The sequence below is a fragment of the Microcaecilia unicolor genome, chromosome 1 (assembly GCF_901765095.1).
Source record: "Microcaecilia unicolor chromosome 1, aMicUni1.1, whole genome shotgun sequence".
Lineage (NCBI taxonomy): Eukaryota > Metazoa > Chordata > Amphibia > Gymnophiona > Siphonopidae > Microcaecilia > Microcaecilia unicolor.
The window spans coordinates 48383986-48401895 of NC_044031.1; the positions used below are offsets into that span (position 1 = coordinate 48383986).

Genomic DNA, 17910 nt, shown 5'->3' on the forward strand with positions numbered 1-17910 from the left:
GTACATAAGTAATGCCACACTGGGAAAGACCAAGGGTCCATTGAGCCCAGCATCCTGTCCATGACAGCGGCCAATCCAGGCCAAGGGCACCTGGCAAGCTTCCCAAACGTACAAACATTCTATACATGTTATTCCCGGAATTGTGGATTTTTCCCAAGTCCATTTAGTAGTGGTTTATGGACTTGTCCTTTAGGAAACCGTCTAATCCCTTTTTAAACTCTGCTAAGCTAACCGCCTTCACCACATTCTCCAGCAACGAATTCCAGAGCTTAACTATGCGTTGGGTGAAGAAATATTTTCTCCGGTTTGTTTTAAATTTACTACACTGTAGTTTCATCGCATGCCCCCTAGTCCTAGTATTTTTGGAAAGCGTGGACACTTCACATCCACCTGTTCCATTCCACTCATTATTTTATATACCTCTATCATGTCTCCCCTCAGCTGTCTCTTCTCTAAGCTGAAAAGCCTCATTCTACTTAGGCAATCCATGATTACCTTGTAGTTCATAGAGCAGCAACAGATGCATTTCCTTGAAACATATTCCTATCTTAGGAATCTCAGCCTTGTTACTCGTTTGTGTTATCATTCCCAGCTCCATTAGTTCTAGATGACACTGGCTCAGAATTCCACTAGAAAAATCTTTCATGTTCTCAGTTACTGCTCAGTAATAAGCTTACTGTGAGGTGCAAATTTACATTCTCACTGTTCATGACATTAAGTGCTACTAGATCACTAGCTGACATCAAGCTTGGAAAACACAACTTGAGATTTGTGATGCACAAAGCTAAAAACTTATTTTCACTGAGCAGCAGCTAGAGAAGGTAAAAAGATGATTACATATAAGACAGCTGAGTCAATGCAAATCAACACAGTTATAGAACATGGAGAAATATGGAAATCAAAGTAGCTTTCTCTGGTCTCTGCAGGTTTCAGCTATAAGAGCAAGAACAGCCAAATTCTCCCGCAAGTACCTACCCATATCTCTGGAACTGATAATCAAATGTAAGCTCAGAGCTTGAAGGGACCAGTCTGGTGGTAAAGAAGCCGACCCTCAGCTGTCCATTCACAGTCCACTGGGAAGTAATAAAAAGATAATATCCAAGCATGACAATTAATATCCAATTCAAACTCAATGCCAGCAGAAATCTAAAAGCCTCCTACATGCACAAAAACATTCTTAAAGCATTCCATGTGAATGGGAGACATTTTAATGCAAAATAAAGGACTATGTCTAAAATTGTCAGCTGACTTTCACAGTTGCTTTTTTCCTAGATTTAAAACTAAAGATGTTGAGATTTTTACATATGTAACAAACAAGTGCAACTGCACTTAAGTATATGACTAAACAATTATGAAGCATATTTTGATGTTTCAGTCTTGGCATAACTAATATAAAAAATAAAAAATAAATAAAACTACCACTTTACCTTCCATTCTTGGCAAATACAAGACAAGCATTTCTTTCCATTCTTTTGCTTAAAAAATGCACTTGAACTAGTATAATGCTCTGAGCACGAACAGCTCTTCCCAAGTGCAACAGTCCTATCAGTCTCCTAAGATTAAAGCTTGGCATCAACTTTCAATGAGGTAGGCAAGATTGTGCGCTTCATTAACTGTGTTGTCTATGGAGGACACTCATTCAAAGTAAGCAAATTTTGCTCTCTCTGTCAACAGGACAGAAATCAGGCACGCTAGTGGGTGACCCTCAAGCTTTGGGTGGATTCCTATTCAACAGCACCGTTTTGATAGAGAGAAGCAACCTGCTCATTAGTGTATAGTAAAGCTGAATAGTTCATATTGAAAGACTGCTTGCTACTATTTAATCAAAGGCACTGTTACTGACTGAGGACTGTTCCAGGCAAAATGTGCGATGTGAAAATAAGGAGCTACTTTTCAAGACTCTCTCTACAAAATAAGGAACTGCTTTTCAAGACTCTCTCTAGGGAAGCAGACTTCAAGACAGCTACAACTACAACAGTGGCTCTTATCTGGTGAGATTTGACTCTGCTGGCCAGGGGAGCATCAGCTTTATCGTAGGAGAACTGAATAAATGTTAGCCATTTAGTTCGGGTATATTTTGCCGCCGGAGTATGAAGTCTGTTGCTTATCAATTCTCAAGATTTCTGGAAGACATTAATTCCCTCTATCCTAAGGAAACTGGTTTCTATACAGGCCACATTCCACTGAGGCTACCCTACTAGGAGTGACTACATACATATTAACCAACCTTATTCAGGACAGAACAGTTGTACCCTTCGATTAGTTTGCTAATGAGCCAGTTCCACAAAACAGCATTATCAGGGACTGCACTTTTATGGTTCACTTCTTTATCAAATCAATTGAACATTGTCCTATGGAATGACATCATCACCACCTTATTCTACTACTACTAACTACCTGTGGGGTCCCCTCAGGATGTAATTTTGGCTCTAGCTTTATCATCATTTTGTCACTGTTAGCTACTCTAATTCAATCCTTAGAAATTAACTCTTTTATAAAAGCTGACAACACACAACTGTTATGTACCACTGATCATAGATACCCATCATCCATCTCATCTTTGAATACTAAACACAATATCATTGCCACCTGGTTAAAAACTCATAAAATAAAACTTAATGCTGATAACATGAATGCAATTCTTTTTTTCACAGACCCTGGGTATTTTATTACCCACTCCACTCATGCTTCAGATGTGAAAATTGATATTTACTCCATGTAACTACTAGGGGCTATTCTTGATGATCGACTGAGCTTTCAATCGTATATATTTCATCCATAATGCAAAAATGCTTTTTAAAGATGAAATAAATTTGTTCCATACAAATTATTCATCAATCAAAATACCATTCGGAAGTTAGTTCATGCTTTTATTCTAGGACATCTGGATTATCGCAATGCCCTTTTCCCTGGTTTATGACAGAGTTCAAAGCAGGATTGAAGACCTCTCTTTTTGATAAATCCTTCAATCACTGAACCCTAATCATCTGGTTCTAAAGCGGGCGACACAGATGGGTTATGCAGACACATAGCAAAAACAAAACTTTACTTGTAACATTCCTTTAAAATTGTAATTTCTTTTCAATATCCTAATCAATTTTATACATTGTAAACTGCCTAGATGGTGTGTTCCAATAGGTGGCATATCAAACAGATAATAAACTTGGAAACTTGTAATCTGAGATGGATAGTTGCATATATTTCTTGAAGAATCCTGCCTTTTTCAGGTAGTAAACAAGAGTTTGTTTACATTCCAGGGTGTGGAGTAGAACTCTCTCAGTTGCATGGTTATGAGGCTTTGGTAGAAGACACTGTTATCTCTATTTACATGGAAAATGACTACCTTTAGTAGGTACTTAAGACATGTCTGTAAGACACTACAGTGTCATCACTGAATTGAGCATATGGCTCATATGTGATGACAGTTTTTAATGAAGTGACATCTACATGAAAAACAATTTTCAGATAAGATACTGTAGCAGTGATGATTCTATTCAACTCAAAAGGCTGCCTCATGAGAATAAAGCACATGGTTCAGGTCCCCTGGAACTGATGGTTTCTGAAATGGAGGTCTGATATAAAGATTTCCCTTCATGGATTTGAAGAAACCTGGACAGTGGGGAGCCAAGCCCAGTCTAGCAAGACATGATAAACCAAAAGAGCACTGTTATATACTCTGACTGATTATGTCTGCAGAAACTGATGATAGATGTGGTACAGGTACTTACTGTAGGATAGCTTAAGACAAGATGGGAAAAAAATCTCTTCCACTTGAAGGTACAGAACTTCCTTGTGAAAGGTTTCCTTGCTGCCATCAGAGTTTCTTGGACTGGATGTGGCAATTTTAAGGAAGCAACTAGGTTGTGCTCAACTTCCAGGCCATAAGTACTCAAGAATTGAGGTTTGGACACAAGAATGCATCTTGATTTTGAGTTAAGATTAGGAACATTTAGATTCTAAGTGGAGACTGAACAGATACTCTTGAGAACAGCAAATCAGTTTTGTTGAGGGTAATGAAGAGCTATAAGAATTGCTGTACTACTTGACTTTCCTCAGTAACATTTGAAGAATTTTTGGAATTAAAGGCATTGATGGACACTCAAAGGAGGAACCAAACCATTCTACTCTTAGCGCATCCTGTGTGAGGCAAGTTGAAGATGGGTGTCTCAAACAGTAAAGAGATAGGGACGTCTATTGTAGGCATTGCTCCTCGTTGAAAGACTGACTGAAGAGTTCATGGAACATTTGTGAGGTTGACAGACTGCTGATTCTGTTTGCTATATGGTTTTGCTTTCTGGGGAAATAGGTGTCTTAAATGGATATATGATTTAGGATCATGAATCCCATATTCCTGCTGCCTCACAAAGGGATCCTATTTGTTGATATAAAGTATTACCTGATTGTCAGTTTGGATCTGTGACTGCCCCCAAGGAAGGTGAACTCACCAATCATGGGCTGTCATTATCACAAATTACCATGATTTCAAAACATCAATAACAAGCTTAACCCAGGGAACACTGAGTGAATAAAAGGAAGATCAGTTGAATAAAAGACCTGAAAATCAAGCACAACTAATGACTTTAACAGTCTCTTACACAAACATTATATATCCCACTTTAGCTTCATACAAATAAAGTGACCTGTCTCTCTTCACAGTGCAATGTTGTTTTTTATTTTACTTTATTAGGATTTATCACCTTTTTGAAGGAATTCACTCAAGGCGGTGTACAGTAAGAATAGATCAAACATGAGCAACAGACAATTACAGCAGTAAAAATATTCAAACACAATACAAAGTATGGCATGGTATACCATTTACAATGTCAACACAATACGTAATAGAGCATTACAATTGATAGTGAAGGGTAAAGCAAAGATGGAACATACAGAAAGATAAGAAAATAGGAAGAGTTAGAAAGCAAGGTGATTGATTTAAAAGAAAGTTGCACATGAGGTCAGAGAAATGGTTAAATATCTCAGCTAGGGTAGGAGTGGATAAACATGTCCTGCTGCAGTATATGAAGCCCAAGTCACTCCTTGTGTGTGTGAGTGAGACTAACGAGTTAGTCACTTCTTCCATTAAAGGCCTGGTTCAAGAGCTAAGCTTTCACCTGCTTCCTGAAGTAGAGATAGTCTTCTGTTAAGCGCAGCCTTTCAGGCAGTGCATTCCAGAGTGTGGGGGCTACTCCAGAGAAGGCTCACTTGTGGGTGTCACATCGTGTAATGTCTTTTGGAGAGGGTGTGGTTAGTGAAAGTCCTTGGCGGTGTGTGGAGGATCATTCTATTTTTCCAGTACTCAGGGCAATTTCCTTTCAGGGCCTTGAAGACAATGGCATAGCAAGGGGGGGGAGCAGGGGGGGGGGGGGGGGAACGGGAGGGGCAGTCCGCCCTGGGTGTCAGCTCAGGGGGGTGCTCCCTGCCAGCTCCCCCCCCCCCTCGGCGAATCGACACCCCCCCCCCCCCAACTCCCGCACCCTACCTTTAAAAAGAATATCGGGAGGCGAGGCGCAGCGCCTCACGCCTGCCCTACACGTAAAAGAAATGTGGACCATCGGGTCTTCCCTCGCTCTATCTGTCCCGCCCTCCGCTGACGCAACTTCCTATTTCCACAAGGGCGGGACACACAGAGCGAGAGAAGGCCCGACGGTCCACATTTCTTTTACATGCAGGGCAGGCGCGAGGCGCTGCACCTCCCGATATTCTTTTTAAATAGTAGAAGCAGCTCTTGAAGGTTGCTTGGATTTGGAGACTCAGAGTAAGTGTTGAATCTAGCTGTATTTCAAGGTTCCTGACTTGTGATTTGAGGGGAAGTTCATACTTCCCAAAAGGGATTTTGATGTCAGGTATGAATCCACTTGTGTTAGGGACCCAGAGAAGCTTAGTTTTACTTGGATTCAGGCAAAGTTTGTTGTGTCTAGCCCATTCTTGAATTGATGTTAGACAGGTAATCAGTTTATTCAAGGCTATAGGTTAACCACTTTATAATATACACTTTTATACAGCAAGAACATCCATATCTACTTTCAAACACTTATCTGTACGTAGCACCTCAAATATTGGCTGTTGCGGAACTCTTGCAAACATCTTTTTCTGGAGTTCAAAAGTCAATCTCTCATCCACCCCAACACAGGCCAGTGTTTCAAAAATAGTTCTGCTTTAGGGGGAACTCAATCTGGTATTTTTGATTTGAGCATCTAGGAGTCTTTGTGCTGCCTCTAAAATTAAAGAGTCAGTCTCCATTAAAAAGTAAATCTTTTAATGAAGAGCTTTGACATCAAAGCAACAGCAACTAATCAAGTTGAGCCACTGCTGGAGGTTCAATGAATGATACTATACCATTTCCTTTTGCAGCTAGTCCCCAGGGTGCTCAAATGATCTCTAAAATTATCTCCACAGTCTCCCTCCTGCATTCAATAATTCTCAGAATAAAATTTTTTCAAAAGGTATGCCCCACAAAGACTCATTGCTCTACTATCATAGCCTACAAATTTCTGGTGTTTAAACGACTCAGATGTTCCACAAATGGACACAAATTTTTTCTCTCTGTCCATTCAACATAGATTTTGAGACAAGGACACACCAGTACATAAATCACTCCTACCATATCACAAGTGTTTTTTTCTATCCATCTTGAAAATTGTATCATCACAGGGATGTGACCAATCAAATTTCAACTTGGTTTGGGCATATAAAGCACAACTACCATATGGGCAATGCTATATTCTGCTGCCAAAACTAATGCATGTACCAACCTAGCCCCAATATTAGAACCACATATAAAAAATAAGAATTCTGCTGAAATACCAGATGTAAAGACAGCATAACCTAATGTTTAAGGATCAACTTAACTAATGCTGTAGCTTGATGAGAATCTGACAACACAGAAATCAACTTGGGTCTCTTAAAGTTGCTTCTGATAATTCAATAGCATTCATGGTTGATATACAAAGCTTTTTTAAACTGATGCTTGTAAAACACAAGCATGTTAAAAAAAAAAACTGGCTGACATGCAAACTGAGGTAATCATAAATGATGAAAAGATTCAGTCTTAATTGTTCTACTCAGTGGATTTCCAATAAACTGTTGTGAAGAACACTATCATTTTTTGAAGCTAAAATGCACAAAGAAAAAATTTCTTGTGTCCCACTGAACTTTAACATTGGACTATATTGGGGTTGATGAGAGACTGACTTTTGAATCCCAGAAAGGAACGTTTTACAAGAGTTTGATGGCAGCCAATATTTGAGGCACCACGTATGGTAAGTGTTTGGAAGTCACTATGGACATTCTTGCTATATGAATTTTTGTATTATAATATAGTTGAAAATTAAATACAACATTGCAATGTAAAAATAGACATATCACTTTATTCATATGAAACCTAGTGGGATCATATGTTTAAGAGACTGTTAAAATCATAATTTAAAACATTACACTGTGAAGACAGATATGTAATTTTATTTGTATGAAACTAAAGTGGAATCATATGATTTTTATTTTATAGATTTACAATCATTAGTCAGTGTGTGATGGCCGCTTTATTTGGCCAATCTTCAACGGATTACACTTGTAAGTGGTAATTTGTGTTACTGAGAGCCCATGATTGGTTAAGCTTGTAACATTTGCTGTGCAGTAGCTTGAGTTTCATTTTAGAGTAGTTAGGCCCAAGGAAGGTGGGCAACTATTCTTAAATTGCTTTCAATCCCAGATGATTTATGTGTAGAACCCATTTGGCCTTTGTCCAGATGACTTCGGTATGCTGAAGGTTAAGGCACCTCTGTGACAAGTTCATAATGATACTTTGGGGTACATGGAAAAGCCCTCTCCACAGGTTAGTTTCTATGGTCCACCATTGGAGAAAGGCATAAAAGTGATTAGAATGGAATACCCTGCAGGTCAAAGGTTGGATCCATTGTAGGTTCCTCATGAAAAAAGAAAAAGGAGATTACATTCACTGCAGATGCCATATAGCCCAACACTTCCAAGTAGGTTCTAGCTGCAACTGAAGTTAAGTATTCAATTGTCTGAACAAACTGGACAAGATATTACAGTATGCCTTGCCATTTAGACTGTGTCCAGAAGTGCTCCAATGTATGCTAAGCATAAGTAATGCCACACTGGGAAAAGACCAAGGGTCCATCGAGCACAGCATCCTATCCATGACAGCGGCCAATCCAGGCCAAGGGCACCTGGCAAGCTTCCCAAACGTACAAACATTCTATACATGTTATTCCCAGAATTGTGAATTTTTCCCCAAGTCCATTTAGTAGCGGTTTATGGACTTTTCCTTTAGGAAACCGTCTAACCCCTTTTTAAACTCTGCCAAGCTAACCGCCTTCACCACGTTCTTCAGCAACGAATTCCAGAGTTTAATTACGCGTTGGGTGAAGAAAACTTTTCTCCGCTTTGTTTTAAATTTACTACACTGTAGTTTCATCGCATGCCCCCTAGTCCTAGTATTTTTGGAAAGCGTGAACAGACGCTTCACATCCACCTGTTCCACTCCACTCATTATTTTATATAGCTCTATCATATCTCCCCTCAGCTGTCTCTTCTCCAAGCTGAAAAGCCCTAGCCTCCTTAGTCTTTCTTCATAGCGAAGTCGTCCCATCCCCGCTATCATTTTATAAATTAACCTCACAGAGAACCGCATTTAACTTCAACTGGGTCTTTGGAAGAAAATCCTTAGAAATATTTTGAATGTTCTGAAGTAACAAACATATGTATTCGACTATACATAGCTGGTGAGAAATTACTCTGGTAGAAAGCATTGAACCAAGAGGGAAAAAAATCTTTCCCACGTGGTACAGGAGTTTCTGATCTTTTTGAGAAAGGTAGTAAGAGTAGAGTTTTAGCACTTCTTGGCCTTCTTAATGTCCAATTTCACCACTACCAAACTGTGGGAAAGTTAAACTTTTTTTTTAAAGCCAGGCAGGGGCTGGACTTTATATAAAGGTTCAGGTTCTTAGACTCCCAACTGAACAAACCTAGTATTCCTGATGCTGTCTGTGGACTGAAACAGCACCATATCCTCGGAATAATAAACTTGAGCAATCCAAAAACATTGGCATGTGACTCGGCTTTCTGTTTCACTGGAAAAGGCACTCTCTTAGCCATCTTCTGCACCAATCTAGGACAGGAGCAGTTTCTCACAGGAAGCAAAGATGAACAAACAGGATATCTGTTGATAGGACATCCCTGTCAAGGGCAGAGTCTGTGGAACCACAGTCAACAGCATCAGTCTTTTCGGAACAGTCTGGGATTGTTCCAAATAAGATATACCTATCCTGAAAAGGTATGGTGCTGCCCTTTCCTCACAGCAGGGCTCTAGATCACTGCATGAGGGGATGGAGACAACATTCAGTGAAGACAATCTGCTAGACTACACAATCAGCCAACTGCCCCAATGATATCGTCGTTACCCGAGTCCTTCTTGAGCCTCAAAATGCTTAGTCAGAAAAGGCATTTTTTCCCCGACCTCTGGGGACATGTGTCCACAGTGGTAACAGAACTCCTGATGGTGAGTTGGCTCCAAGGCACACAACAGAGCTCTTGTTTATTGTATTTAATATACCTCTTCTGTAAAAAACTGCAAGGTGGTTTACAATAATCAAAATGAAAGTCAGAAAAGAACAAGAACGAATATAGGAGAGTAAAGAAAGAAATGGAGGTGAGAAAGGGTACTGTTGGTAACTCCTCAACTTGGGGACAACAAAGGAGAGGCTCATAAAGGCCACAGTCTCATGTGTTGAAGGCCAAGGAAAACAGTTTTGAGTCCTGTCTTAACCCTAGGGAAAGAGCTCTAATCTTAGGTGGGTTGTTTTTTGTTTTGTTTTTTTTTGGTGGGGGGGGGGGGGGGGGGGGCATTCCAGAGAAATGGGGCCAAGCAAAAGAATGCAGAAGATGGAGTAGACTCAAGGTGGGAGTTAGCTACTGGGGGAAATGCACGAGACAGCCATCAAGTGACAGAAGGACACAGGAAGGGATGTAAGAAATAATAAGTGAGTAGAGGTAAGGGGGAACAATTAGAATGCAGTTAGAATGTGGTTAACATCTCTAAACACAAGTGTTACCTGGGCCATGGTTCCTTGCTAACTAAATGAAAAACAAATAGATTATTTAATATTTTAGAAAAACAAAAGAAAAAAAACTATAAAAAAAGTTGATTTAACGCAAAAAAGAAATCTTCAGCCAAAAAATTCAGAGAGAACTTTGTTTCAGTGTCTGTTCAGCAGAATGCTAAAAACAAAGTTGAAGATATTGAAAGGACTGCTGTGTGCAGAAAGGGCTGTGCACACTCAGTCTTTATTCTAGTTTTGAGCTCTGAAACAGCTATTTCTGCCCCAGCACTGTCTGATACCATCATTCACCTGTGCACCTTATTCAATCCTGCTAGTCAATGGAAAACAGTTTTAGAAACAACTTGTAATAAAAAAGTGCCAGTATGTGTAATTTCTAGATAGTATAAGATATGATGTGAATTCAGTGGTGTGCTGGAGCAGGCTCTCACAGGCTCTCGAGAGCCGTTTGTTAAGTTTTTAAGAATTTTGGGAGCCGGTTCTCCATGGCTACTTTAACAAATGGATCCCAAAATGTGGGCTTGGGCCCCTCCTGAATTCTCTTTTACTTTGCTGGCGAGAGAGAGCCCCCTGTTAACAATTTACCAGCACACCCCTGGATGTGATACTATATATGCACAACTTCATCTTGATTTGTCCTTGCCAGAAGTCTGCCCAGCACTGGCCTTGCTCTCTTAACTACTGAAGCAGTCATCAAAGCTTCATTCCAGCCCATACAAAACTGTACAACCATGATCAGGACACAGACCATAGAAGTCTACCAGGCACTGGCCTATCTGTCCAGTCACGATCAGAGCACAGAAAAGCTTCAGAGCTTATGTGGGCATTCATGCATTCCACAAACTGCCCTTCTCCTCAGTTTGTGTTCTAACAAGCTTTAACTCCCAGGAATGGTGGGTGAGAATGTGTGGCTGTAGTATCCTGCTGTCATGGAGAAGCCTCATTAAAGCGTAAGCAACCATGCTGTCTCCATGGACAAACAGGATGACTACAGCCACATAAGTGGCGACTACAAAGCTGAGGGCTACAAACAAGAGCTGTCTGTTTTACACTTTGCAACCTGAATAAAGCAAGCAAATGGAAGAGGTAGGTTGAAGCTTAGTCACAACTTTAATGAATATCTTTTCAAATAAAACATATACATCAAGCAAAATGGAAACTAGCTTAACCAGAAAAAATATTCAAAACAGTTCTACCAAACGTAGAATCTGCAGCTGAAGCTTTGTGAATGTGATAGCGCTTTTCTAAAGGTGTGGAGTTTTGTCCGCTTTACAAAATGTCTAATGTAATGTTATGCAACTGAGTTTGTGATGCTGCCATCGCTCTTAGCTGACAGGTAGTGACTAACTAAAACGATGGCCTTTGCTTGCTTACAGCAGAAAGATATGCATTCCTCACGTAAATAAGATCCTATTCACTGGGACACCAATCATAGGGTTGTAAGACAAAAATAACTGAGATGACCTTTTGGAACATTTTGTCCTGTGAAGATAGATTTGTAATGATCTTCTGGTGTCCAGAGTGTGTAGAAAATAAAATAGTATACTATTTTTGTCCATCATAATATATACCTGTTTCCATCCAAATGAGTAAGATCTTTGAAATGTACAGATAGACCTGTTCTACTCTTTCCTGAGAGTACAAATCTTAGATCTAATACATTTCTAGCTTCTATTTTTCTATACCAGGCAACATTGCTATGGAATGAGCTCCCTTCTTGTTTGCCAAGTCCGACTTATACATTTCTCTTTTGTAAACAGTTGAAATTGTTTCTTTTTGAAAATGTTTAAATGTCTACATTATTTATTGCATAAAGTATGTATTATAGAAGAGTTGGCGACTCTGTACAATATGGGGTCAATTTCAAAGTGATTTAACCAACCAGAAATGGCTTCTGGCCGACAAAAATCACTTGTTCGGTGCTAACAGTTCATTTTCAGTGTTGCTTAACCAGTTAGTGCTGCTGAAAATGTCCAGTTAGCACCCCACTCAAAACTAGGTATTTTGGGGGTGTTCCAGGGGCAGAGTCAGCACTTGGCCAGTTATGTGCTGATATTCAGCAGCCAAGTTCACTGCATAAATAGGACCACATAAAAGTCAACCCTATCTTTATGCTGTTTGCCATAGCCGGTTAAGTGATGAATATCGCACTTAAAACACCTATGGTTTCGTCAGCTCCATAAACCCAAAAAATTCAATGCTGGACCCCAGAAATGGCCCGGCACTGAATTTCTGGGCATGCCGGCAGCAGTTAGCAAACATTAAGTGCTGCCAGCTGAGTATCAACCCCTATACTGTTAATCCCTAGTAATATCTAGTTAAGTATTTTGTAATCCACTTTGAACTGTACGGGATCTAGAAAAATGTAAAACACAAGATTAGATTATATTAGATCAGATCGACAAATCATCAATGATTTGATACAGCAGCAGGCAAAACACTGCCAATACCACCAGCTGATTAATGAGCAAAGTCATAACCACTTTCAGCAAAAATTTTTGGATGAGGGTGAAGCACCATCCTGTTATCAAAAAACTGTATGTAAGTCTCCATAGTAAACAAGCACTTGTAATTCGCTAATAAGGTGAGCCAATGCAACTGCCACTAGAAATATTTTTTCCAGGAAGGAAACTAGTTCAGAAGATTTTAGCCGATCAAAGGGCTCTCTCATTAACTGGGAAAAAACTAAATTTAGATTTTCGTTCTACTGGAGGTTTCTTAATAGGTGGTCTTGAATAGAAAAGCATCTAGAGGATGCTTGGATATTGGCTATCTATCCACTTGTTCATGGTATGCAGAAACAGTAATAAGTGTACCTAAATTGAAGTTGCAGGAAATCCTGTGTCCAAAAAGTGAAGAAGGAATTGAAAGAGCAAATGTACAGGCAAATGAACAAGATCATAATTTTGGCGAACTCACTGAATCACACATCATTTGGAGCCATAAGATTTTCTGGTGGATTGCTTCCTAGCAGATAAAATTATTTTCCGTGTTTCCTTTGGAATGGAGTACTTTACTGCAAAGTATCTTTCAACATCCAAGTTGTAGGAGACAGGAAATGGAGGTTGGGATGTAGAACACATCCCCTCTGAACCAATCTCTTGAGGAAAGGAAACCATATTTTAATAGCCAGTGAGGCGTTATTAAAATTATCGTTGGTGCATTGTGACCGACCTTCTGGATGGTCTTTGCTATTACAGGTATCGGTAGAAAAGCATGGAGACCTTAGCTCCACAAGATTGCAAAGGCATGTTACTAATGTGTTTCTGACTGGATGACAGGAGCAAAAGTATTGACATTTCTGGTTTATTGCAGTCATGGAAAGGTCTATTCTTGCTCCGCCCCCATTTCTGGAATATCTTGTCAAGGACATCATCAACAGACCACTGAGGACTAAGGGTCGGCTCAAAGAGCCTGCAATTTGATTCTGATCCCCTGAGAGAGATGCTATCGGAAAGCTCCCATACTGACTGCTAAGTTTGTACTTCCCAAAAAAGTGGCTGGGACCTGATCCTCCTTATTTGTTGATATAAAACATAGCTTTTTCTTGAAGGTCTACATTGCATAGAAAAATGCTTTGAGCTCCTGCTAACTGTATGAAAATATATCTCCTGCAATCTCCAATGCATTTGTGTATGAAGATCCAGAAATGTAGGGCTCTCCATCGTGAATTGAATTTTCACCTTAGGAGGGCAAAAAATGTTTAATATTTCTGGGAGACTTTTGAAAGCGCCCAATCCCTCAAGAGACCTTTTCTCGATCTATCAACAGATGCTGTCCCCGTCAACCTCTACTCTGTCTTGCCCTATTCCCTCTGCAGAGGATCTCTCCACATTCTTTACTAACAAGATTGAGTCTCTCCACAAACCCTTTCTCTACCAGTTTATCCTTCATCAGAGATTGTTCTTCCTCTATACCACTCTGGCTTCTCTGTTTGGACAACTTTCCAACCACAAATCCTACAGTCTCTGAAAGCTATAATGTCCTCAATGAGGACTATCTGTCAAACTGATCCTATTCCTGCATCCTGGTTAAAAAAAAACCCTGCTTTAGATTTGCTTCCTATATTTCTCTTAATGATTAATTTAAGCCTCTCTACTGACCAGTTCCCAGACCTTTGGAAATTAGCTATTGTTCGTCCCATTCTGAAGAAACCTACGTTGGATCCTGCAATAGCCAAGTCATTATTGTCCCAACTCTAACCTTACCTTTTTGTCCAAAGTCCTTAAGAAAATAGTTTTCTTACAGCTCTTTAATTCGGATAAAGCTCTCACTCAACACTCACGTCACTCTGGCTTTAAGTCTAATTATAGTATTGAAACTGCTCGAAGCTGTTCTAGAAGCTCTTCTAAGAGAAATTCATTCACATTTCGACCAACATAAACTTGTCTTGGAAGTTTCCTTGGATCTCTCTGCTGCTTTTGATCTTGTCAACCACTCTTCTAATATCTCGTTGATCCTCACTAGGTATCTCTGATGTGGTCCTTTCGTGGTTTACTTCTTTTCTGTCTAACTGCTCATTTCAGGTCATCCACTTCTTCTAAGAAGGCTATCCACTGTGGAATTCCTCAAGGTTCGATTCTCTCCACTCTACTGTTCAATCTTTGAGTCCTTTAGCTGCCCTTATCCAATCATTCGGTCTGCCCACCTATTTATATGCAGATGGTATTCTTATGCTCTATCCAACAGACATAATTTCTTTCTTGATTTCTCCCCTACAAGCCTGTTTAGATTCCGTTGCTACCTGGTTCTTTGAGCACCAACTAGTCCTTAATGCTGACAAAACCGTGGCCTATTGGTTCTCCGGTTCCACAACCCCCACCTCTTCTCCTATTTCCCTTTTTGGGAAAATTCTCTTTACCATTTTCACTATATGGGAGTAATTCTGGACTCCTCTTTTATCATTTATACCACACATCTCACACTTAGGGAAAGGGGAATAGGACTTGATATACCGCCTTTCTGTGTTTTTTGCAACTACACTGAAAGCGGTTTACATAGAATATACAGGTACTTATTTGTACCTGGGGCAATGGAGGGTTAAGTGACTTGCTCAGAGTCACAAGGAGCTGCAGTGAGAATCAAACCCAGTTCACCAGGATCAACGTCCACTGCAATAACCACTAGGCTACTCCTCCACTCCAAGCTTTGCTTTTTACCTTTTGACAGCTACAACCTATTTGTCATCCCTTCGACCATAATAGCTTCCACACACCACTTCTTTCTTTTTTCACCTCACATCTTGACTACTGTTAATAGCATTTATTCGGGCCTACCTCGATCTGCTCTTAAGTTACAGACTTTACAAAACACGACCATTAGATTACTATGCCACTCCCACTGTTCTGATCACCATTAAAAAAGTACCACTGGCTTCCAGTGGAATAATGTATCATTTACAAAGTCTCCCTGTTGTCATTTAAGGCTTTTAGGCTAGGACCCCCTGATTATCTCTCCCGTCTAACTATCCCCTACTCCCCTGCCAGGGTCCTTCATTCCTTAAACAACCACCATCTTGTTCTACCATGCCCTAAATTTGCCCAACTAGAAACAACTCGATACTGTGCTTTCTTCTTCCTTTTTCCTCACATTTGGAACTCTCTGCCCCTTGCCCTACATAATGATCTGTCTCTTAGGAGCTTTAAGGCCAACTTGAAAGCTTGGCTATTCATATAAGCCTTTGGAGACGAGTGTTGACTAGAGGCTGCTGCCGGCCAGTTGGGTTGAGTCACCTCTGTTTTTGACCGTGTGTACTAATACATCTTTATGAATGACAGTGCCTCTTTTCTTTCTTTGTGAGATACTTACTCTTTCCTATCATCATTTGTAGTTATTTTCCTTTTTCCATGTTTTTATTTTAAGCTTCGTACACCGCTCTGCTCTGGCAGCTAGAGCGGTTAATCAAATTAAATAAACTATAAGTTGTTGATATCAGCACCCAACATAAATCTCACAACAGGTGCTTCCAGATTACAATTGGTTGAAGGGAATGAAAACTCTTTCCTATGAGCAGATTGCTGGGTTTCTTCCACCACTGAAAAGCATTCTTGAAGTGGTTGATCAATTGGACCTTGTAAGACAGAGACTGAGAAAAGATTCCATTAGAATTTCATCTGAATTTCTCTCATGTGCAGTCTGGCCAGTGATTCTAAGTATATCATTGTTGCCAAGTAACCTAAGGAACAATTAGTTAATTACATGATAGTTTCTTTTCCTTTAGTCCCAAAGGATCAGTCCAGACAAATGGGCTGTGACCAAATGTCAGCAGGAAGAGACAGAGAACCTAATGAGTTGTGCCTCACAAGGTCCTGCGCTTAGCAACCAAGCCAGCATTCGATAAAATAGTGACTTCCAGAGAAAAAGCTCCAGCATCTAGATAGAAAAAGAACTATGAAATAAAGGGCAAAACTTGTGCCTTAAAAATAATGGAACCAGAAAAATACAAAACACCTGAAATTACACAGAACCAGGAAAAATCAAAACTATCACAGAAGGGCAGGCTCTGGACTGATCCTTTGGGACTAAAGGAAAGAAAATTATCAAGTAAGGTGAAATTAGGCCTTACCTGCTAATTTTCTTTCCTCTAGATCCTCCAGACCGTTCAAGACGCTTGGGTTATGCACTCCTACCAGCAGAGGGAGACTGAGAACACTAAAACTTCTTAAACAAGTAGCCTGTGCAGACCTTCTACTAACCAGTAAAACAGTAACAAAGCAGAGGAACAAAACACCTCCACCTAAACAAAACCACTGAATCCACAACTCAGATCTCCTCCCCTTAAGACGGGGAAATTCAACTGCAGATGGGCACAAACGGTACCACAAACTGTCCTTAGTAAAACTCCAGGACCCAAATCACAGGAGCTACTAGAAATATCAGCAACTGAAGTCTGAAGAAATTATCATACACTGTCCGATACACTGGGTGGGCTCTTGAACGGTCTGGAAGATCTAGAGGAAAGAAAATTAGCAGGTAAGGCCTAATTTCACCTTCCTCAGCAATCCTCTAGACCATTCAAGACGCTTGGGACGTACCAAAGCAGTAAACACATCTAAGGGTGGGACCTGCGAAGCCCAGAGGACAGGACTGCAGCTCCAAAACTGCCATCCTCCCTTGCCTGTATATCCACTCTGTAATGTTTGACAAAAGAATGCAGGGAGGACCACACCGCCGCTCTACAAATGTCCACCGGTGGAACAAAACTACTCTCTGCCCAAGAAGCCGCCATCCCCCTAGTGGAATGTGCCTTGAGCCCCACCGGCACCATACAGCCATGCAATATATAAGCCGAAGAGATGACATCCTTCAACCACCGAGCTATAGATGCCTTAGCAGCAGCCGCTCCCTTCTTGGGCCCCCCCATGAAGGACAAATAACCTGTCCGAAGACCTGAATTCTTCCGACCTGCGCAAGTAAACCTTCAACACTGCGCACATCCAATTTCGCCAAACGACGCTGAGAAGCATCCCCCGTCCGGTCCCCCAAGACCGGCAACGAAATCACCTGATTGACACGAAAGGAGGATACCACCTTAGGCAAAAATGAAGGCACTGGACACAGCGAAACCTTTTCCTTAGAAAACCACAGAAACGGAGGCCTACATGAAAGAGGTTGAAGTTCTGAAATCTGGCAAGCCGACGATATGGCTACCAAAAAGACCACCTTCATAGTAAGGTCTTTTATCGAACAAGACTCCAAGGGCTCAAAAGGAGAACCCGCCAAAGAGTCAAGAACGATATTAAGATCCCACTGTGGAACTACCGGCCGCTGAGGAGGACGAAGCAACTTCACCCCCCCTCAAAAAACGGACCACATCTGGGGAAGATGCAAC

The 17910-nt window shown here is 40.6% G+C and overlaps 1 protein-coding gene across 1 annotated transcript in view; it reads right to left on the reverse strand.

Annotated features, from left to right (window-relative positions):
• Positions 1-17910, reverse strand: part of SETD2 (SET domain containing 2, histone lysine methyltransferase) — a 482526-nt gene that overhangs the window by 295110 nt on the left and 169506 nt on the right. The window contains 1 exon segment of the mRNA XM_030196916.1: positions 976-1073. Coding sequence (XP_030052776.1) covers positions 976-1073 — 98 coding nt within the window.